The 23,440-nt window shown below is 30.8% G+C and overlaps 1 protein-coding gene and 1 pseudogene across 1 annotated transcript; one reads left to right on the plus strand and one right to left on the minus strand.

Annotated features, from left to right (window-relative positions):
- Positions 1–12,489: 12,489 nt before the first annotated feature.
- Positions 12,490–13,560, plus strand: LOC131856223 (elongation factor 1-alpha-like; annotated as a pseudogene).
- A 2,996-nt stretch (positions 13,561–16,556) lies between these two features.
- LOC131856906 (G-type lectin S-receptor-like serine/threonine-protein kinase At2g19130) lies at positions 16,557–17,275 on the minus strand. The gene is made up of 2 exons (XM_059208864.1): positions 17,212–17,275; positions 16,557–17,104 (listed from the first exon to the last, which is right to left on the minus strand). Exons 1-2 carry the CDS (start codon positions 17,273–17,275, stop codon positions 16,557–16,559), a joined length of 612 nt encoding a protein of 203 aa, XP_059064847.1.
- Between the last annotated feature and the right edge of the window lie 6,165 nt (positions 17,276–23,440).

Here is a 23,440-nt window from a genome sequence, read left to right on the forward strand (position 1 = left end):
CAAAAATGTTAAATGTTTACTTCACTATTCCAACTCCATCAAGATGAAAGGGGTGGGATGGGATATGGACCAATCCCTCCTCTGATACTCGTGTATCTTATTCATAACCCAATCACAACTAATTCTTAACATATATCTAAATCTAAATTTTACTGAGATTGATATATCATTTAGACTTAATTATATCTGTATGGTGTATTTCATTCCTTACTAGTGTGAAGAGATGAAGAAATCCGTAAACACAATATGATGTCCATCAGAGTTTTCTTTAATCGCCATTGCAGCAAGTCTTGCATGACGCCCATTAGAATTCGGACAAGCATCTCCTTAACGTCCATTTCACGGCAAACTGTTCAAAGGAAACAATATAACATATATCTGGACTTGTGAGGCCACAAATATTTCGAATCCTATGTTTTGAACTTCCTCAGCATGCTCAAGTTGACATGTTACTTCATTCATTTTCTTACAATCTCTGTCTTACAAGGTATTGGATAAGCACCAACCACTCTCAAACCTTCGAACCCTCTGTCAACGTCCCTTTAGCTCAAATAGTCGGTGAAAGTTTTTTGTTGGAGTCTCGTGAATTTTAAACTTGAATAAATGATTTGCAGAGGCTCGTGATATTGATTATACTAAGTAGACAAGAAAGACTCTTTGACAATGGCGACATGAACTCACCAACTCTCGTGTGATTCTTTGAATAAATGATTTCCCTTCATTCCGGATTGGCCCATTTTTCATTTTCGTCTCACCCACCCTGCAGAGTAGTTGCATGAATCGAGTGAACGACCTTTAGTCTACCATCAATGCTCATGCACATAGATAGTTTGACGAAATAAATTGTCCTCTCTCGCATATGAAAATGATGTTTACATAGAAAAAAAATATGATGTTATATTATTTTTTTAAGGGTCCAATTTCAGAAACAAATAAAGATAGATTTGATTTTACTTTTCGATTTCGGATTTGTCAAAGAAAAAAATTTGAAAATATATTGATTTCTACAGTTCATAATGTTCAAGTTTATTCTTCTAGATTTAACTATGTGGAATTTTAATGTTCAAAGTTTCAATCAAACTATATGATGATGATCCACCATCATGAAAAGAATATATGAGGAGAGAAATTTTAGTAGATTTATGCTTTCTTAGATGCTTTCTTTCCTTGATGATGGATCATAGAGTTTCATAAAACATATTGGGTATTAAAAATTCACACACTTAAATCCACAAGAATAAGAATAAGCTTTGATTATATTAATTTGATTTTTTATAGATATAATTATTATATTAAATTCATAATAATTTTTTAATAATTTGTATATGTTAAAATAATATTATATTTAAACAAATTATAATTAATTTAAAAGTATTAACTATATATCTATTTTTAAAAAAAATCTAAAGAACTATATTAATTGTATTTTTCTTAATCTTTTTTTGAAAAGGTTATTTTTAAATTTTTTTATTATGTTTGATAAATAATATAGTAAATATTTATATACTTCAACAAATAAAAATATAAATTAATAAGTAATATTTTTGAAATACTTATCGTTTTAAATTTTAAATAAGATTTTTTGTCAAATAATTTATTTTAAATTTTATTATAGATTTATTTTAGTGTTCAGTAATAAGATAATAAATACCAAAATAATTATATAAAAAATAAAAAATATTTTAATCTCCAATTTATCAATTATTTGCTTAATTTCTTAAAATATTTGTGTTTTTATTTTTTACTTATACATCTATCTAAATTTATAATTTTGATGAAGACATATCTTTGTTTGTATTTGGTGTTTATTTTCAAAATTTTATGTTAAAATTAATATTAATTTTTTGGCATGTGAATGATTGTCAAACTTCAGCTAAAAGGTAAGTGGTTTTGTTAAAAATTAACACAATCACGTCATTACACTCGACCCCTTTCTACCATTGTAGAATGCCTATTGACATTAATAAAATAATATTTTTTATATAAATTTTCATTATTCAAACTTAAAATAAAAGATTGAAGTTTGAAAGCTGGTGAACATGTCAATGGACACTTGGTCTACTAGCGTAGTTGAAAGGTTCTTAAAGAGCCCACGAAGGATCAATTATTGCTAAGTGCAAGACTCTAACATCAAAGGCATGAGGTCAGGATTGTTCTTCACTCTTAGTTGAAGAGGTTCTTGTGCTCCCGTATCAGATAGAAAAAAAAAAACGTGGACAAGTCTTCATTAAAAAAATTTGGTGAACATTAATAAAATGAATGTAAATCAATGAAACTCACATGAATTCCATTAAAAAAAGTAATTAAAGTTGTATCAAAATCAATTTTTGAAAAGCCCCTTTTTAGGGTTTTTGAAAGTCTTTTTTTTCCTAAACATGAAAACCTCTTGTTGGTTGAAACACAATATTGGTTTGCAAATGAATTTTGAAAAGGTCACGGTTGAGCATGAAAATTGCATGCCAAGGCATAATGCATTTTTTTTGTAGCTAACTACTCATGAATTTCTTCCATGACTATAGTTTTATAAGTGAGCAAGAGAGGAGCAAGGTGTGATGATGTTGAATTCAACAATTTTGATTGCATTTTCTTTATCTATCTACAAGTTTATTTCTAGTAGTTGCATTGAGTGTGTAATTTGTAGAGAAAAAATATAATAGAAATTTGATGCACTTAAATTTCATTTTTAGGTATTTTTAATTTATTTTAGTAGGATAGTTATCTTGGATAGATCTATCTAAAAGACAGTGAGAGATATCATTCATGAGTTGCCTATGCATTTTTAAAAATAATTTAAGCATATGTGTCTTGAGAATAATATCTCTTGACATCTTTTAGATAGATGCATGCAAGATATCTATACTAATTTTGTTTTGTTGAGAGACATAATTACAATAGACTGTTAAGTGTAGTGGTTGAGTTTGTCAAATAAAAAATATAAAAAAGTTGATATGTATTTTAAACAATAACTTTTAAGTGAATAAAAACATTTTTATATTATGCATGACACTTTTCAAAATAATATAAAGATTTACATACAAATTAAAATTGATCCATTATAAAATAAGACAAAAATTATAATCTAATAAAAATAAAATAAGACAAAAATTATAATCTAATAAAAGTAAAATAATTTTAAACAAAAAAAAATGTATAAAGTTAATTTTGTAACAACTATTATTTTGTTTTGTCAATTCCAAGTTAATTATAAATATCTAGACGTTCAATTTAATTGGAAATATTATAGTAAAGTAATTGTTATTGACATGATGAAAATTCCATGCTTGGTTACAAATTTGTTGCTAGCTTATATATATATGTGTGTGTGTGTGTGTGTGTGTACACACACACACACACACACACACACACACACACACACATATATATATGTTCACTTAGGGAATCTAACATGCATAATCACCCGGGAGGAAAATGCAAAGTTCATTGCCTCCTCAAATCAAGCCTTACCTAAGAAGGCACCCTTTGAGAGAGGAGCTGAACATTTTAACTTTAGTATAGGGTGTAAAAACATTGAAAAACAAATTGACAATGAGAATCTAATATTCCACTAGATATTGTAAAGATCTCATGACCCGTTGTGTATCAGGATTCATCTTTCCTTGTAACATCAGGAGAACTTGAGCCATGCTTGGCCTCTCATTCTCATCCTTTAAAATCCATACCAAGCTCACAAGAGTATCTCTTTTGACCTCCTCAACATCCACATGAATGATTGTCAAACTTGAGCTAAAAGGTAAGTGGTTTTGTTAACATTAACACAATCATGTCATTACACTCTACCCCTTTCTACCATTGTAGAATGCCTATTGACATTAATAAAATAATATTTTTTTATATAAATTTTGGTTATTCAAACTTAAAATAAAAGATTGAAGTTTGAAAGCTGGTGAACATGTCAATGGGCACTTGGTCTACTAGTGTAGTTGAAAGGTTCTTAAAGATCCAACCAAGCATGAAGTATTGTTGAGTGCAAGACTTTGAAATGAAAGGGATGAGGCTAGGATTGTGCTTGGCTCTTAGTTGAAGAGGTTCTCGTGCTCCCGTATCAGGTAGAAAAATAAATTTGTGGATAAATCTTCACTAAAAAGAATTGGTGAACATTAATAAAATGAATGTAAATCATTGAAACTCACATGAAGTCCATTAAAAAAACTAATTAAAGTATCAAAATTAATTTTTGGAAATCATTCTTTTGGAGTTTTTAAAAGTTTTTTTTTTCTCCTAAATATGAAAACCTCTTGTTGGTTGAAACACAATAATAGTTTGCAAATGAATTGTAAAAGGTCACCATTGAGCATGAAAATTGCATGACAAGGCACAATGCATTTTTTTGTAGCTAACTACTCATGAATTTCTTCCCTGACTATAGTTTGATAAGTGAGCGAGAGAGGAGCAAGGTGTGATGATGTTGAATTCAAGTATTTTGATTGCATTTTCTTATCGATCTAGAAGTTTATTTCTAGTAGTCGCACTAAGTGTGTAATTTGTAGAGAAAAAAATATAATAGAAATTTGATGCACTGAAATTTCATTTTGAGGGATTTTTAATTTATTTTAGTAAGATAGTTATCTTAAATAAATCTATCTAAAAGATGGTGAGAGATATCAGTCTTGAGGTGCCTATGTATTTTCAAAAATAATTTAAGCATATGTGCCTTGAGACTAGTATCTCTTGACATCTTTTAGATAGATGTTGTCATAACCCTCTTTTTGGACCTTGATATGACTTGTTGTTAATAATAATAATAATAATAATATCATCATCATCATCATCATCATCATCATCATCATCATTACTACTACTCCTACTATTATAATATTAATTTTATGAGTAATGTTAGAAAGAAAAGATAAATTGAAATAAGGTTGAAGTTTTTAAATAAAAAGGAATTTAAGTGGTGACACACACATGAGGTCATAATTTATTTGAAAATTGCTTATTTTCTCAATATCCTAATTGAGCACATGGTGTAGGAGAAATAAGAAGATTCTCGAAAAGAAATTTAAAATTTAAAATATTAAAGAATAAATATTATATTTAGCAAATATATGACATGGGAGTTACAAAATTATTCTATGTCAAGAATGATTATATTCATGGCATTTTTATGACAAAGGAGTTACAAAATGCATTTTTGGGGGAGAATTCAAATTTGAATTTCAAATGCATGGTCAAGTGTAACCCCCACTATGACAACAATCATTTTGCATGAAATTAATTTTGAAAATTCTTATTTTCTCAATATGTTAATTTAGCACATGTCATAGGAGGAAATAGAAGCTTCTAGAGGTAAAATTCAAATTGCATATTCTTGCATGTAACTCCTCCACCAAGTGATCAATCAATTTTGCATGAAACCAATTTTAGAAAAAGAACCTCCATTCTCAATTAATTTATCTTGATAGTGGAATTGGTGCATCTTTTCTATATAATGTATGCAAATCTTTCAAAAAGGGAGTTCATAGTTTGGGGATGAAATTTTTTTTCTAGAGTTCTTGTTCTTGTTGGTAGAAGTAGAATTTGGTAGTCACTTGTATAGTAGGTTTCTTTTAAGTTTGGTTGAAGAATTTTTCATGAAGTTACAAGGAAGTATCTAAGAAGGATAGCTAGAAGATTGGAGAGGATTCAACATCAATCTTCGACATTCCAGGTTCTCCTCTCTTGCATTCTCTCATTTACATGTGAAAAATTTATATTTTTTTATATATAGATTTTATCTCTCTGGAATCTTCATTTATATAAAAAAATTGCTCATCTTAATTGTTTAGAAAGATTAATCAAAAGAAAATCTATTTTCATTATAAATAAATAAATAAAATTAAAAAAAGTAATACACTGATAAAAGTTCTTTTTCAAAAAAAATGCATATGAATATTTCTTTTTATATATGTAATCTGTTTTAGAGAAAAAGAAAGAAAAATCAAATCTTTGCTTTGGCTTTCTTGAATTATAAAATCTAGAAAAAGGGTCTTTGTGAAAAAAATCTTATTTTCCATATGTAATTATCTTCATGTGAATAAACTTATCTTTCTGTGAATATATGTTGATCATCTGTGTATAAATCTTTATTTTAATTTTTTTTATTACTTTCATGTGAATAAACTTATTTCTGTGAGCATATGATTACCTGTGTATAAATCTTACTTCTCTTATTCAATTTATTCATCTGTGTATAGATCTTGTTTTACTCTTTTTGTGAGCATAAAGCATAAAATTGTTCCTGTGTAAACATCTATGAATATAATCTTTCCTTCCTTGTAAATAAATTTTACTCCCTCTCTGTGAATTAATTTATTTATTTTTCTGTGAACATATACTTGTTCATCTATTCAAGACAATTTGTATCTCCCTAGGAACATGTGTTTTTCTTTCTCCCTGAATAATATCACTTCTCTGAGAAACTTAAAAAATAAAATAAAAATTATTACCCATCTCATAATGCATCAGAGATAAATTTATTTATTTACTTATTTATTTTCTTTCACTTATTGTTCTATGTGAATTAATTATATCTTTTAGTGAATATATTATTTAATTCCTAAATCTATCTCTGTTTATTTTTTTTTTTTTTTATAAACTGAGATCAAATAAATATATATAGATAAATACAATAAAAAAATAATAATATAAATACTTATATAAATCTTTTAAGAATTAATGTTACTTAAGTTTCAGGCATGTAGAGTTATTATGGCATGGCAACCATGTTATATCAATTGGTATAACTGCTGTTATTTTTACAATTTTATTTTTAATTTAGTTATTAATAAATTATTAATATAATTGATATATTATATATAGTTGACTATAATAAGTTTAGGATATAAAATAATATTGGTATATGTTGTCTTAAAATTGGTACTAATTGATTATAAATAACATCTTGTTAATGTTAAATTGATTTGCATTGATTCGAGTTGAGTGAATTAAATTATAATTTATTAATTGTTGAATGAATGAACTTTAATTTATTAGAATTATTTTTTTTATAGTTTGTTTACATCGTTAAAATTTAAAATTGATTTTTTTGAAGTTAGTAGTAATGAAAAAAAAAAAGAGGAGCGGGGGGGGTTTATTTAAAGTAAAATACAATTAGGATTTACAATTAAAATTTATTTTATGTATATATACTAAGGGGTTTATTTAGTTAAAATTTATTCATTAGAATTTGGTAATTAAAATTTATTTATGTCAATATAGTTGAAATTAAATTTATAATCTACTCTTATAAGAAGGGATTTATTCTTTAGTGTATAGTAAAGTTTGTTTATTAAAGAAAAATTTAAGATGTGATTAATCCTTTAGGGAAAAATGATATTTCACCAATGATACACTTATTCTATAGTATTGGTTCTTTTTCTTCAAGTGTCTCTATTTAGTCCCAAATTGTACCTAGTAGTAAGTAGATTTTCCCAAGACATTTAATACATTTCAAATATCTAAGTTCTTTATTTATTTATTTTTAATTTTTGGACTTCAAACTATCTTTTGTATATTTCAATTAGTACAAGTATCAAATGTTAAAAGAATTTACCTAGCAAGTAAATGTGTTTAGATTCATAGTAACCCTTTTAGGTATTTCAGCAACATGAGTTAATGTTAGATTTGATTTATTTCTTTATTAGATTCCAAGATATGAGTATATAAGGCATTGTGAATAGTCACTTCTTTTAATAGTTAAAATCATTTATCTTCTAGCTAAAAGAAACATAAGACTAGTAAAAAGGAAAAGTTACACTTAATAATACAAGTAATTAGTAAGGATAAATTTAATTAACATTAAATTTAGAGGTAAATTGCGTAGTTAAATATTCATATGGCAATAGTATTAATTAAGATGCAAAGAGAGTTTATTCAAAACCGAAATTATTTTAGCAAATGAGTTTCAAGAAACCTACTCCGTGATCACTTAGAAAATTAAATAACAATTCTAATTGAGGGTAATTTAAGGAGCAAACATTAGCTCCCTTCAAAGTATTTGAAATTGATAAAGTTATTATTTGTAGAATGTATCCAACGATAAAGTTAACGTTACTTCAAGTGGAAGGAGTAATTAGTTATCACTTTATAATCTTGCAAAGGTATTAGTTCAAAAGCAACTAGAAGTTTATTGATTAGAATTGCTTATTAGGAGACTTAGTATTATTTACTTGGTTAACTAGCAACTGCTTACACTCTTGTCTAATCATTTTATTCAAACAACTAGTAACTAAGAATAATGAGGTTAATTTGAAGCTTATTGTTGAATAGTTGTTTCCTTTTCCCTTCAACAAGTGAGTATTAAATTCATTTCCAAAGTATAATTATTTGATAATTTAAATTCTATTTCAAGCAATTTAGTACCTTTCAAGTATTAGGATTCACATTTAAAGTAGTGTTATCATTTGTAGATGAAATTTGTATTACTTCATATGGAAGAATTAGTTGGAATTATTATTAAGTACTTTCCACTTCAAACAAGTAGGTGTTAAAATTCATTTCCAAATTCTTGCTATTCAATCATTTAATTTTCTTTCAAGCAAATCGGTACTAGGATTCATACTTATTGTGTAATGGTTTGTCCAAAACAATTATATCTTGCAAGTAATTCAAATCATTTTCATAAGTTATCTTTGAAAGTATCATGGTTTCCAAGAAATTAGTAATTTCATGTATTTAGTTCAAGTTTTTCAATTTTTAATTATCATAACTTTCTTTCAGAGAAAATACTATTCCAGGTAGTCGATTTGTTTATGTTCCTTTCAATTACGTAAAAATTCATTGTTTAGTTTTTAAATTCAAGTGATAACTCCTTGTATATAATAGTTTCTTTTTCATAATTGTATTGGTATATTGCTTCTTTTAGGATTCATGAATTCAAAGTTAAATTCCTAGTTAGATAACTAAACAAGAGGAGTTGAAACCAAAAATTAGCAGAGTTCAGTATCTATGGTGCCTCTGGGTCACACTTACAGGTAATGCCGTCGTGTTGAACTACTGCACTTAACGCCTAATAAAGCTGCAATAACGACATCTATGGCATCGTCCCTCTAAATCACCGAGGAGAAATAAGGGTCATTTGGAAGTTAAAATCCAAGGGGCAGGTAATCCCCCTTGGATCGATAATCTAAAAATATTAATTTTTAAATTAATTTACATCTGCTCAGTTAAACCTTAGAAAACCCCATTAGGGTTTGGCGGTGTGTGATAATTTGGAATTTATCTATCTTGATGATTTTTCAAAGTATGATAATGGATTAAGGGTGACATATTTAATAGAAAATAGGAACTAGTTGTTTTAGGCCACAAGCATGATGTCACCTTGAGCCTTTTTGCTATAGAGCTACCATTGTGGGTAGCAACCACAGAGAAACTATCTGGGACATTGACCCTAGAAAGGGTTGCGTACCCACCAAATAGTTTACATTAAACCATATTTAGAAACCAAAACTACATACTTTACGCCTTGATCCCGTGCTGAAATGGGTATGTAGGCAGTCTAGGGACGAAGTTGTCCCTTGTACTCAGGCATTCGGGGATGGGGATTAGGATTTGGTTATGGGTGATTAGTTGGTTCTTGAAGCTCCTTGGTCTTTTAATCAAATGGTGCAAATACTAATTGAAAGGTTAAAATTAATTCAATGCATACTCAGAAGGAATCTCGTATGGATTCGCTTGACTTCCTAAGGCTTTAGGACAAATTCTGAGGTGAAACTCAAGCTTGTTTATGTAATTATTTTAATACTCCTAAGGACGGCGACCTCGGTGCACTCCTAGTAGGGGAGTGTAGTCTTTAGAGAGTGGCTCAGGACCCGGATGGTCCCGATGTATCTAAAGTCTCTAGCCAGAGCATATCCTATTCTTATGAATAAATGCCTACCCTGTTTGGGTAGATGCCTATCCCGGATTGGATAGATAAACCTCTTGTCCCGTATGGACAGATGCCTAACCCATATGGTTAGATGCCTAGTCCCGTATGGATAGATGCCTAACCCATATGGTTAGATGCCCATCTCGATTGGATGGACGCCTATCTCATTTGGATAGATGTACTTGAGTATGTGATTGAATAAAAAATAAATAAGAATAAGTAAGAATAAGAAATCAATATTTTTATATATTAAAAAAAAAAACTAGTTGAGTTTTTGGATTAAGTTAAGTGGGTTATTACAAATGCATTTAAGATATCCATGTGACTTTTTTTTTATTGAGAGACGTAACTATAATGGAGTGTTGAGTGTAGTGGTTGAGTTTGTCAAATAAAAAATATAAAAAAGTTGATATGTATTTTAAACAATACTTTTAAGTGAATAAAATAATTTTAATATTATGTATGACACTTTTCAAAATAAAATAAACATTTATATACAAACTAAAGAATAAAAGGATCAAACAAACTTTGGATCTTTATACAGCTGTATCAGGCCAAAAGATAAATTTTGATAAATCAAAGGTATACATCTTCAACACTAATCAGATAATATCAACAAAAATACTAAAAATATTGGGATTTACACTAGAAGAACTTCTAACTGCCTACCTCAGAATACCATTTTTAATGGGACCCAATAAAGCTAGTTATTGAAAATCTATAGTTGAAAGAATAAAGGACAAAGTTGTTGCATGGAAAACACGATGGCTTTCCCTATCAGGTAAAATCCTACTCATTAAATCTGTCCTTTCTGCAATACCAAATTATTACATTTCAGTTATTAAAGCCCCTAAATTTGTCATCCACCAAATACAAAAACTCATAAGAGACTTCTTATGGAAAAGTAATATGATGGATACTAAAAAGATACCTTTGGTGTCACTTGAAGATATGGAAAATAGAAAGGAGGTGGGGGGTGTAGGTTTGCAAGATCTTTCTAAAAGAAACAAGGCCTTTGGAGGTAAGTTATTATGACAGATGTACTCCAAACCCCATAAAAAATGGTGCAAAATAGTGTAGGCAAGTATTTGGACACCAATGACTACTCAAGGATCTTAAAAGTCTCAGACGCTCCTCAAGGCTCAACCATATGGAACTTCATGAGATCTTCGAGAGAAGTTATCACTAGATATGTGTCATGGGAAGTCCATAATGGGGAAATCATTAATTTTTGGATTGATTCATGGAATGGGCTGCCACCTTTGATTCAAAATGTGGAGTTGGCTAGTGCAGCACAAGTTATCAGTGATAATTGGGGGATAAAGTTATTTGATTATATCTGTGTTGTAGATATCTTCTCAGGAAAGGCTATTTGGAAGGATCCTTCAACACTCCCTATACTTTCAGATCAGGCAACAATTTTTTAGCATATCTTCTCTGAGAGAGAGGTATACATATCGAACAAGAAAGACACATTGATCTGGGCACCATCCAAAAATGGAAATTATTCAGTTAAAATTGGGTACAAAGCTATTCACTAGATGGAAAATAAAAAATTGAATCATAGGGCCTACTCCTTTTGCTGGAATAACTCAGTGTTGCCAAAAGAGGGATGTTTTGCTTGGTTAGCACTTAAGAAAATAATCCTAACAAGTGACAAATTGCATAAACTCAGTATTACTCAGCCTTTCAATTATGTTTTATGTAATAAGGAGATGGAGATAGCTGATCATTTATTCATGAACTGTTCCTTTGCCCAATAATGTTGGCAATTTGTCATGAATAAATTAAATCTAGCTATGCCACTACCTAATACATTATGGGACATGTTCCAATCATGGCCCACCATGTTCTCTAATTCATTACTTGCATGCATCTGGAAATGCATCCCAACCATTGTTATTTTGTCAATTTGGCAGGAAAGGAATACAAGATTTTTTTGACAAACAACGTCTAATGTACAGATGCTTTTGGATGGGATACAAAAATCTATTTCAGAGATAGTTAACGCCAACATTCAAAATATAAATGGTAATTACACCTTTATGCCATAGGATAACTTCACTATCAACGAATGGAAAGAAATTAGGTTACCTTCCTTCTCTACTCCAATATGTCATCCTTAGTAGCCCATTAATAGATCAAAGATCAAATGACAACCACCATGCCCCAATATCATCAATTTGAATTTTAATGGCACCTCAAAAGGTAATCCAGGTATTTCAGGTATTGGAATCTGCATTAGGGACCGTCTTGGTAATCTGATTACGTTGAAGTCCTCCAACATTCCACCTAGGATTAACAATATGGCTAAAGTTGTTGCTCTTTTAAATGGACTAGTAATAGCTAAAAAAATAGGCTGTTCAAATATACAAATTCAAGGTGGCTCAACCTTGATTGTTGATGCTTACATAAATAGACAATCAACGAATTGGAAAATAACATATATGCTCAAATAAATTTGGGCACTTTGGACTCATTTAAGGAATGTTATGTCTCTCATACATATAGAGAGGGGAATAAACATGTAGATCTACTGGCAAACATGGGTTGTGAGAACTTAAATTTGGACTCCTCAATTACACCTATTAACATTTATGAATATCCTAGCCTGCTGCAGATTGTGAACTTGGAAAAACTCTATAAATCGTTGACTTGATTGTCATCTCTAAAGAGATGTTTCTTATCATAAAAATATGAACAAAGACTGTTTGAAAAAATGCAAGAGTTTCTTGAGGGAAGCGTTCGAGAGAGTAGAGAGGTGTTTTATTATCTCCTTGTTTGAAGAACCTGGTGCCTCCTAAGTTGAGGTAAGGGAATCTGTAGAGTGCCAGGAATCACAGATCAAACAGGGCAGGTGTTGCTCATGCTCATTAGAAGCAACAAAGGCAGAAACTGTGATTGATGCAGGTTGAGTGTGCAGTGCTGATTACTGATTCAACAACTGGAGGTTTTGAGGCTGGTATTTCTAAGGATGGACAGACCTGAGAACATGCTTTGCTGGCATTCACCCTGGGAGTGAAGAAAATGATTTGCTACTATAACAAGATTGATGCTACCACTCCCAAATACTCTAAGGGTCGTTATGAGGAAATTGTAAAGGAAGTATCCTCTTACCTAAAGAAGGTTGGGTACAACCTTGACAAAATTCCACTTGCTCCTATCTTTGGATTTGAGGGTGATAACGTGATTGAGAGATCAACCAACCTTGATTGGTTTAAGGGCCCAATACACTTGGATGCCCTTGACTAGGTTTTAGATCCTAAACATCCTTCAGGCAAGACTCTTAGGTTGCCACTTTAGTTTTTTTACAAGATTGGTGCTATTGGAACTATGCCTGTGGGGCGTGTTGAGACTGTAGTGTTGAAACCAGGCACAATTGTCACTTTTGGTCCAACTAGGCTGATCACTGAGGTTAAGTCCGTTGAAATGCAACATGAAGCCTTGCAGAAGGCATTACCTAGTGATAATGTGGGACTCAATGCTGAGAATGTTGCCATGAAGGATCTCAAGAGAGGATATGTGGCCTCAACTCCAAAAATGACCTAGCCAAGGAGGCTGCTAAATTTACATCCTAGGTCGCTAAGTGGAAGCCAATACGCTGAAGTAATCAGAGTGAAGAGGAGGGTTGTTGTTTGTAAAGATCTTCAACTATTTTATCTCTCCTCTACTAAAAATCAGTATAAATTAAATCTTCCTCACTTTGCGTCCTTTGTGTCCTGTAGCTTAATGAGGGAGAATTATCTTACTTGAGTATCAACAGGGGAGGTTTTCCATGTGTGTAGCCTTTTTAGGTGTTCAGATTGTTGGATTTGAAATTTTGGGTGTTTGGAAAATATAAAATGAGTGCGGTGAGATTAACCAACATAACAGTTGTTGACAATCCTATTGCTTTTCTCATCTCATTTCAATTTGAGATATCATATGAATGCCTGGCTCCTTTAAAAGAAGATTTGGAATGGAAGTTGACATATGTTGGGTCAGCAGAAGATGAATCTTATGATCAGATGTTGGAGAATGTACTTATTGGGCCTATTAATGTTGGAAATCATAGCTTTGTCTTCCAGGCATATCTGCCAGATCCATAAAAAATTAGGGATGAAGACCTCATTGGTGTGACAGTTTTGTTGCTCACTTGTTCATTCATGGGCCAAGAATTCTTGTTTATAATTTCATCCATTGGTTAGGTTTCTGCACTTTTGGTATGGTAATAGGTACCTTATTAGCTGGTCATATACAAAATTGGGTTTGTGTTAAGACGATGGAAAGGAAATATGACAATGATTGGTATCAACTTCGATTGCAAGGCAATATGACAGAGATCAATATGCATGTGACCGATATGCATAGAATGGATATGGTTAGACAAAGATTTTGAGCGTGATGACTAATTTGCACTTGATTGCAAGGCAATATGGCAGTGATCGGTATGCATGAGACCAACATGCATAGTTTAGATATGGATAGACATAGGTCCTATGCATGACAATGCATGGAGTAGTGATTGAGATGGCAATGGTAATGAGTTTTTGGAAATTTTTCTCATGCGGTAGATACAAAACACATGGATACAGGGCACATGGTTCTTGTTTTAACTACACATTTTATGTGTAGACTTTTCAAGCTATATGTTGCTCTCTTGTAAATGTAAATTGTGTTAGATTTACCATAAGGTCCACATGATATGCAAATAGTATTCCATGGACAAAACCAGTGTATATAAGATTGTGCTTTGGGGTAAATGCATTGTAGTTGTCATAATATTAAGGCCAATTTATATTGGATGTTTCCGCAATTTGTAAGTCCTAACTGGGCCAATCCATGGCTTATTTAGATATATAGGCTCTTAGGCTGATTTCTAGGTCGCTTTGTACTTTAGTCATTGTTATTTTGGGCTAGGAATAGAGGTTTTCTTGCTGGCTCTTTCCTCTAGAAGCCCTTGAACCAGCTATTAATTAATTTAATATAGTGGCTTGCCATTTTCGCCTTTAAAAAAATGATCTTTAATAAAAACAAGACAAAACTTATAATCTAATAAAAATAAAATAATTTTAAATGAAAAAAATGTAAATTTTTTTATTAGGATAAAAGAGGTTTCAAAGGGGCCTCAAAACCCTTAGAATCAGAGAGTTGCCATTGAAAGATGGACTAGACTACCTAACAACAAACAATAGGTTTTAGAAAGGACCTGAAACCTTATGGACTTATGGGCATCCAGATCCCAAAACCCAAAGACTGCACAAAGCATAAGTAAAAAACAAAGCAATCATAGCCAATCAAACACCATCCAATCCTCAAGATTAGAACATTACAAAAGTGGCTGGCCCAAGCAGAGGATCTAAATCAGCAAACAATAGTCCTCAAAAAATAAAGAACGAGGGTATTTTCAAGCACCCTCAGCCAGCAAGAAGGGTTTCCCCAGGCTCCCATAACTTGTAACAAAATCTTGAGGCCACAAAAGACCACAAATCCTGAACCTAAAAAAAAACATTAGCCAAATTGGGCGCTTGAAAACCACTAGCATCTAGCCTATCCCTGAGAGAAACAACCTAAGAGAGTGGGTTTTATAAGGTTTCCACAACCTATCGAGGCCTAGATAACAACTGCATATCCTGAAGGTACATTTTGGGAAACAAGGTTTTGACAAGGCATCGAAAATTTTCTACAAAGAAATCCATGAGGGTTTTGACAGACTCCCTCAACCAACATGAATGGCAGTAGCTGAAATACTCCCATACACCTTCTCTCCACCTCAATAGGAGAGAGAGCCACCTCAGTAGGACAAGGAGAGAAGACCAACTACGCAGACAAACCTCGCTCAATCAAAACCCCATGGAACCATTACACCTGTATAGGAGGGCGAGGCAACACATCATCAACTTCCCAAGAGCATTTTCCAGTCTCAACTGCAACATCCACCTTCAACTCAATAGAATATTAGTCAAGTCCAACACCATCCATCTTCACCTCTAAAGAAGATACTGCCACCTCTATAGGTAGAACCAAAGAAAACCAAAGATGTTGAAGTAAAAACCAAAAAGTAAGGGGTAAGCCAACCAAGGGGCCAATGAGGATAGAAACATAAAAAACAACCCACATCGAAGGAACTCTAAATAGCATCCGAGGCACCAAACCACTAAACCAACCCCTCAAAGAGGGCCAAAAGTCAGAAAGGGTCAGGAGAAGAAAAAGGCAAGAATGAACAACACCCTCAAGGAACAAATCAACATCCTTGGGAGCGAGACCAAGAATAACAAGACCCCAAAAGTGGCCTCTGAGACAGCAAAAAGAGTAGACTCCCTTGAAACCCCTACTCCCGCCTTACCTCCCACTCGCCTCATTTCAAATTATTAATCTTGTAATAACTATTATTTTGTTTTATCAATTCCAAGGTAATATAAATCTATAGACGGTCAGTTTAGTTGAATATATCATAATAAAGTAATTGTTATTGACATGATGAAAATTCCATGCTTGGTTACAAATTTGTTGCTAGTATATGAGTATATATATATGAGAAATTCACTTAGGGAATCTAACATACATAGTCATCCGGGCGGAAAATGCAAAGTTCATTGCCTCCTCAAATCAAGCCTTACTCGCGAAGGTACCCTTTGAGAGAGGAGCTGAACATTTTAACTTTAGCATAGGGCGTAAAAAAATTGAAAAACAAATTGACAACGGGAATCTAATATTCAACTAGATACTGTAAAGATCTCATGACCTGTTGTGTATCAGGATTCATCTTTCCTTGTAGCATCAGGATAACTTGAGCCATGCTTGGCCTCTCATTCTCATTCTTTAAAATGCATACCAGGCTTGCAAGAGTATCTCTTCTCACCTCCTCAACATACGCATGTATCGCAATTCTTTCGTCCACAACGCTCATCATGTTTCCGTTTAGAATTTGAGTTGCAGCCCATATGGGAAAGTATTGCTTAGTGTGTTCCTTCACGCTCATGTCCACATTTCTTCGACCTGATATCATCTCCAGTAGCATCATGCCGAAGCTATACATGTCTGCCTTGGAAGTAATTACTAAGCCGTCGATCCACTCGGGAGCGATGTAACCTCGAGTTCCTCTCATGCTTGTCAAAACCCTGCTGAAATCTCTTCCCACCAACTTTGCCAGCCCAAAATCAGCCACCTTGGCGTTGAAATCGCTATCAAGCAAAATGTTCTCGGGCTTTATATCAGAGTGGATGATTTGATCTCTGCATTCTTCGTGGAGATAAACTAAAGCTCGTGCAGTGCCCAAAGCAATCTCGAATCATGTCTTCCAGTCCAACAGCTTTTGTGATCCAGCGAATAGAAAGGAATTGAGAGATCCGTTGGACATGTACTCGTAAACCAGTAGCCTTTGTGATCCTTCTGTGCAAAACCCGCAAAGCCGAACCAAATTGACATGCTGTATGTTTCCGATTGTGCTTATTTCTGCACGAAACTGCTTTTCTACCTGTGTAGACCCCTCTAATTTTTTAACTGCTACAAGGGTATTGTCTGGGAGAGCTCCTCTGAAGACAGAGCCAAATGCTCCTTTCCCTAATTGATTATAAATAACATCTTGTTAATGTTAAATTGATTTGCATTGATTCGAGTTGAGTGAATTAAATTATAATTTATTAATTGTTGAATGAATGAACTTTAATTTATTAGAATTATTTTTTTTATAGTTTGTTTACATCGTTAAAATTTAAAATTGATTTTTTTGAAGTTAGTAGTAATGAAAAAAAAAAAGAGGAGCGGGGGGGGGTTTATTTAAAGTAAAATACAATTAGGATTTACAATTAAAATTTATTTTATGTATATATACTAAGGGGTCTATTTAGTTAAAATTTATTCATTAGAATTTGGTAATTAAAATTTATTTATGTCAATATAGTTGAAATTAAATTTATAATCTACTCTTATAAGAAGGGATTTATTCTTTAGTGTATAGTAAAGTTTGTTTATTAAAGAAAAATTTAAGATGTGATTAATCCTTTAGGGAAAAATGATATTTCACCAATGATACACTTATTCTATAGTATTGGTTCTTTTTCTTCAAGTGTCTCTATTTAGTCCCAAATTGTACCTAGTAGTAAGTAGATTTTCCCAAGACATTTAATACATTTCAAATATCTAAGTTCTTTATTTATTTATTTTTAATTTTTGGACTTCAAACTATCTTTTGTATATTTCAATTAGTACAAGTATCAAATGTTAAAAGAATTTACCTAGCAAGTAAATGTGTTTAGATTCATAGTAACCCTTTTAGGTATTTCAGCAACATGAGTTAATGTTAGATTTGATTTATTTCTTTATTAGATTCCAAGATATGAGTATATAAGGCATTGTGAATAGTCACTTCTTTTAATAGTTAAAATCATTTATCTTCTAGCTAAAAGAAACATAAGACTAGTAAAAAGGAAAAGTTACACTTAATAATACAAGTAATTAGTAAGGATAAATTTAATTAACATTAAATTTAGAGGTAAATTGCGTAGTTAAATATTCATATGGCAATAGTATTAATTAAGATGCAAAGAGAGTTTATTCAAAACCGAAATTATTTTAGCAAATGAGTTTCAAGAAACCTACTCCGTGATCACTTAGAAAATTAAATAACAATTCTAATTGAGGGTAATTTAAGGAGCAAACATTAGCTCCCTTCAAAGTATTTGAAATTGATAAAGTTATTATTTGTAGAATGTATCCAACGATAAAGTTAACGTTACTTCAAGTGGAAGGAGTAATTAGTTATCACTTTATAATCTTGCAAAGGTATTAGTTCAAAAGCAACTAGAAGTTTATTGATTAGAATTGCTTATTAGGAGACTTAGTATTATTTACTTGGTTAACTAGCAAGTGCTTACACTCTTGTCTAATCTCTTTATTCAAACAACTAGTAACTAAGAATAATGAAGTTACAAGGAAGTATCTAAGAAGGATAGCTAGAAGATTGGAGAGGATTCAACATCAATCTTTGACATTCCAGGTTCTCCTCTCTTGCATTCTCTCATTTACATGTGAAAAATTTATATTTTTTTATATATAGATTTTATCTCTCTGGAATCTTCATTTATATAAAAAAATTGCTCATCTTAATTGTTTAGAAAGATTAATCAAAAGAAAATCTATTTTCATTATAAATAAATAAATAAAATTAAAAAAAGTAATACACTGATAAAAGTTCTTTTTCAAAAAAAATGCATATGAATATTTCTTTTTATATATGTAATCTGTTTTAGAGAAAAAGAAAGAAAAATCAAATCTTTGCTTTGGCTTTCTTGAATTTTAAAATCTAGAAAAAGGGTCTTTGTGAAAAAAATCTTATTTTCCATATGTAATTATCTTCATGTGAATAAACTTATCTTTCTGTGAATATATGTTGATCATCTGTGTATAAATCTTTATTTTTATTTTTTTATTACTTTCATGTGAATAAACTTATTTCTGTGAGCATATGATTACCTGTGTATAAATCTTACTTCTCTTATTTAATTTATTCATCTGTGTATAGATCTTGTTTTACTCTTTTTGTGAGCATAAAGCATAAAATTGTTCCTTTGTAAACATCTATGAATATAATCTTTCCTTCCCTGTAAATAAATTTTACTCCCTCTCTGTGAATTAATTTAATTATTTTTCTATGAACATATACTTGTTCATCTATTTAAGAAAATTTGTATCTCCCTGGGAACATGTGTTTTTCTTTCTCCCTGAATAATATCACTTCTATGAGAAACTTAAAAAATAAAATAAAAATTATTACCCATCTCATAATGCATCAAAGATAAATTTATTTATTTACTTATTTATTTTCTTTCACTTATTGTTCTATGTGAATTAATTATATCTTTTAGTGAATATATAATTTAATTCCTAAATCTATCTCTGTTTATTTATTTATTTTTTTATAAACTCAGATCAAATCAATATATATAGATAAATACAATAAAAAAATAATAATAAAAATACTTATATAAATCTTTTAAGAATTAATGTTACTTAAGTTTCAGGCATGTAGAGTTATTATGGCATGGCAACCATGTTATATCAATTGGTATAACTGCTGTTATTTTTACAATTTTATTTTTAATTTAGTTATTAATAAATTATTAATATAATTGATATATTATATATAGTTGACTATAATAAGTTTAGGATATAAAATAATATTGGTATATGTTGTCTTAAAATTCATACCAATTGTTTATAAATAACATCTTGTTAATGTTAAATTGATTTGCATTGATTCGAGTTGAGTGAATTAAATTATAATTTATTAATTGTTGAATGAATGAATTTTAATTTATTAGAATTATTTATTTTATAGTTTGTTTACATCGTTAAAATTTAAAATTGATTTTTTTGAAGTTAGTAATAATGAAAAAAAAAGAAAAGAGGAGGTGGGGGTGCTTTATTTAAAGTAAAATACAATTAGGATTTACAATTAAAATTTATTTTATGTATATATACTAAGGGGTTTATTTAGATAAAATTTATTCATTAGAATTTGGTAATTAAAATTTATTTATGTCAACATAGTTGAAATCAAATTTATAATCTACTCTTATAAGAAGTGATTTATTCTTTAGTGTATAGTAAAGTTTGTTTATTGAAGAAAAATTTAAGATGTGATTAATCCTTTAGGGAAAAATGATATTTCACCAATGATACACTTATTCTATAGTATTGGTTCTTTTTCTTCAAGTGTCTCTATTTAGTCTCAAATTGTACCTAGTAGTAAGTAGATTTTCCCAAGACAATTAATACATTTCAAATATCTAAGTTCTTTATTTATTTATTTTTAATTTTTGGACTTCAAACTATCTTTTGTATATTTCAATTAGTACAAGTATCAAATGTTAAAAGAATTTACCTAACAAGTAATGTGTTTAGATTCATAGTAACCCTTTTAGTTATTTCAGCAACATGAGTTAATGTGTCTCAATTCGAAAGGTTGATTATTTGATTTGTTTCTTTATTAGATTCCAAGATATGAGTATATAAGGCATTGCGAATAGTCACTTCTTTTAATAGTTAAAATCATTTACCTTCTAGCTAAAAGAAACATAAGACTAGTAAAAAGGAAAAGTTACACTTAATAATACAAGTAATTAGTAAGGATAAATTTAATTAACATTAAATTTAGAGGTAAATTGCGTAGTTAAATATTCATATGGTAATAGTATTAATTAGGATGCAAAGAGAGTTTATTCAAAACCGAAATTATTTTAGCAAATGAGTTTCAAGAAACCTACTCCATGATCACTTAGAAAATTAAATAACAATTCTAATTGAGGGTAATTTAAGGAGCAAACATTAGCTCCCTTTGAAGTATTTGAAATTGATAAAGTTATTATTTGTAGAATGTATCCAACGATAAAGTTAACGTTAATTCAAGTGGAAGGAGTAATTAGTTATCACTTTATAATCTTGCAAAGGTATTAGTTCAAAAGCAACTAGAAGTTTATTGATTAGAATTGCTTATTAGGAGACTTAGTATTATTTACTTGGTTAACTAGCAAGTGCTTACACTCTTGTCTAATCTCTTTTTTCAAACAATTAGTAACTAAGAATAATGTGGTTAATTTGAAGCTTATTGTTGAATAGTTGTTTCCTTTTCCCTTCAACAAGTGAGTATTAAATTCATTTCCAAAGTATAATTATTTGATAATTTAAATTCTATTTCAAGCAATTTAGTACCTTTCAAGTATTAGGACTCACATTTAAAGTAGTGTTATCATTTGTAGATGAAATTTGTATTACTTCATATGGAAGAATTAGTTGGGATTATTATTAAGTACTTTCCACTTCAAACAAGTAGGTGTTAAAATTCATTTCCAAATTCTTGCTATTCAATCATTTAATTTTCTTTCAAGCAAATTGGTACTAGGATTCATACTTATTGTGTAATGGTTTGTCCAAAACAATTATATCTTGCAAGTAATTCAAATCATTTTCATAAGTTATCTTTGAAAGTATCATGGTTTCCAAGAAATTAGTAATTTCATGTATTTAGTTCAAGTTTTCATATTTTTAATTATCATAACTTTCCTTTGGAGAAAATACTATTCCAGGTAGTCGATTTGTTTATGTTCCTTTCAATTACGTAAAAATTCATAGTTTAGTTTTTAAATTCAAGCGATAATTCCTTGTATATAATAGTTTCTTTTTCATAATTGTATTGGTATATTGCTTCTTTTAGGATTCATGAATTCAAAGTTAAATTCCTAGTTAGATAACTAAACAAGAGGAGTTGAAACTAAAAATTAGCAGCGTTCGGTATCTATGGTGCCTCTGGGTCACACTTACGGGTAATGCCGTCGTGTTGAACTACTACACTTAATGCCTAATAAAGTTGCAATAACAACATCTATGGCATCGTCCCTCTAAATCACCAGGGAGAAATAAGGGTCATTTGGAAGTTAAAATCCAAGGGGAGGGTAATCCCCCTTGGATCGATAATCTAAAAATATGAATTTTTAAATGAATTTACATCTGCTCAGTTAAACCTTAGAAAACCCCATTAGGGTTTGGCGGTGTGTGATAATTTGGAATTTATCTATCTTGATGATTTTTCAAAGTATGATAATGGATTAAGCGTGACGTATTTAATAGAAAATAGGAACTAGTTGTTTTAGGCCACAAGCATGAGGTCACCTTCAGCCTTTTTGCTATAGAGCTACCATCGTGAGTAGCAACCACAGAGAAACTATCTGGGACATTGACCCTAGAAAGGGTTGCGTGCCCACCAAACAGTTTACATTAAACCATATTTAGAAACCAAAACTACATACTTTACGCCTTGATCCCGTGCTGAAATGGGTATGTAGGCAGTCTAGGGACGAAGTTGTCCCTTGTACTAAGGCGTTCAGGGATGGGGATTAGGATTTGGTTATGGGTGAGTAGTTGGTTCTTGAAGCTCCTTGGTCTTTTAATCAAATGGTGCAAATACTAATTGAAAGGTTAAAATTAATTCAATGCATACTCAGAAGGAATCTCGTATAAATTCGCTTGACTTCCTGAGGCTTTAGGACGAATTCCAAGGTGAAACTCAAGCTTGTTTATGTAATTATTTTAATACTGCTAAGGACGGTGACCTCGGTGCACTCCTAGTAGGGGAGTGTAGTCTTTAGAGAGTGGCTCAGGACCCAGATGGTCCCAATGAGTCTAAAGTCTCTAGCCAGAGCATATCCTATTCTTATGAATAAATGCCTACCCTGTTTGGGTAGATGCCTATCCCAGATTGGATAGATGAAACCTCTTGTCCCGTATGGACAGATGCCTAACCCATATGGTTAGATGCCTAGTCCCATATGGATAGATGCCTAACCCGTATGGTTAGATGCCCATCCCAGTTGGATGGATGCCTATCTCATTTGGATAGATGTACTTGAGTATGTGATTGAATAAAAAAAAAAAAAGAATAAGTAAGAATAAGAAATCAATATTTTTATATATTAAAAGAAAAAATTAGTTGAGTTTTTGGATTAAGTTAAGTGGGTTATTACAGATGCATTTAAGATATCCATGCGACTTTTGTTTTATTGAGAGACGTAACTATAATGGAGTGTTGAGTGTAGT

Source organism: Cryptomeria japonica, chromosome 7 (assembly GCF_030272615.1).
Source record: "Cryptomeria japonica chromosome 7, Sugi_1.0, whole genome shotgun sequence".
NCBI classification, from domain to species: domain Eukaryota; kingdom Viridiplantae; phylum Streptophyta; class Pinopsida; order Cupressales; family Cupressaceae; genus Cryptomeria; species Cryptomeria japonica.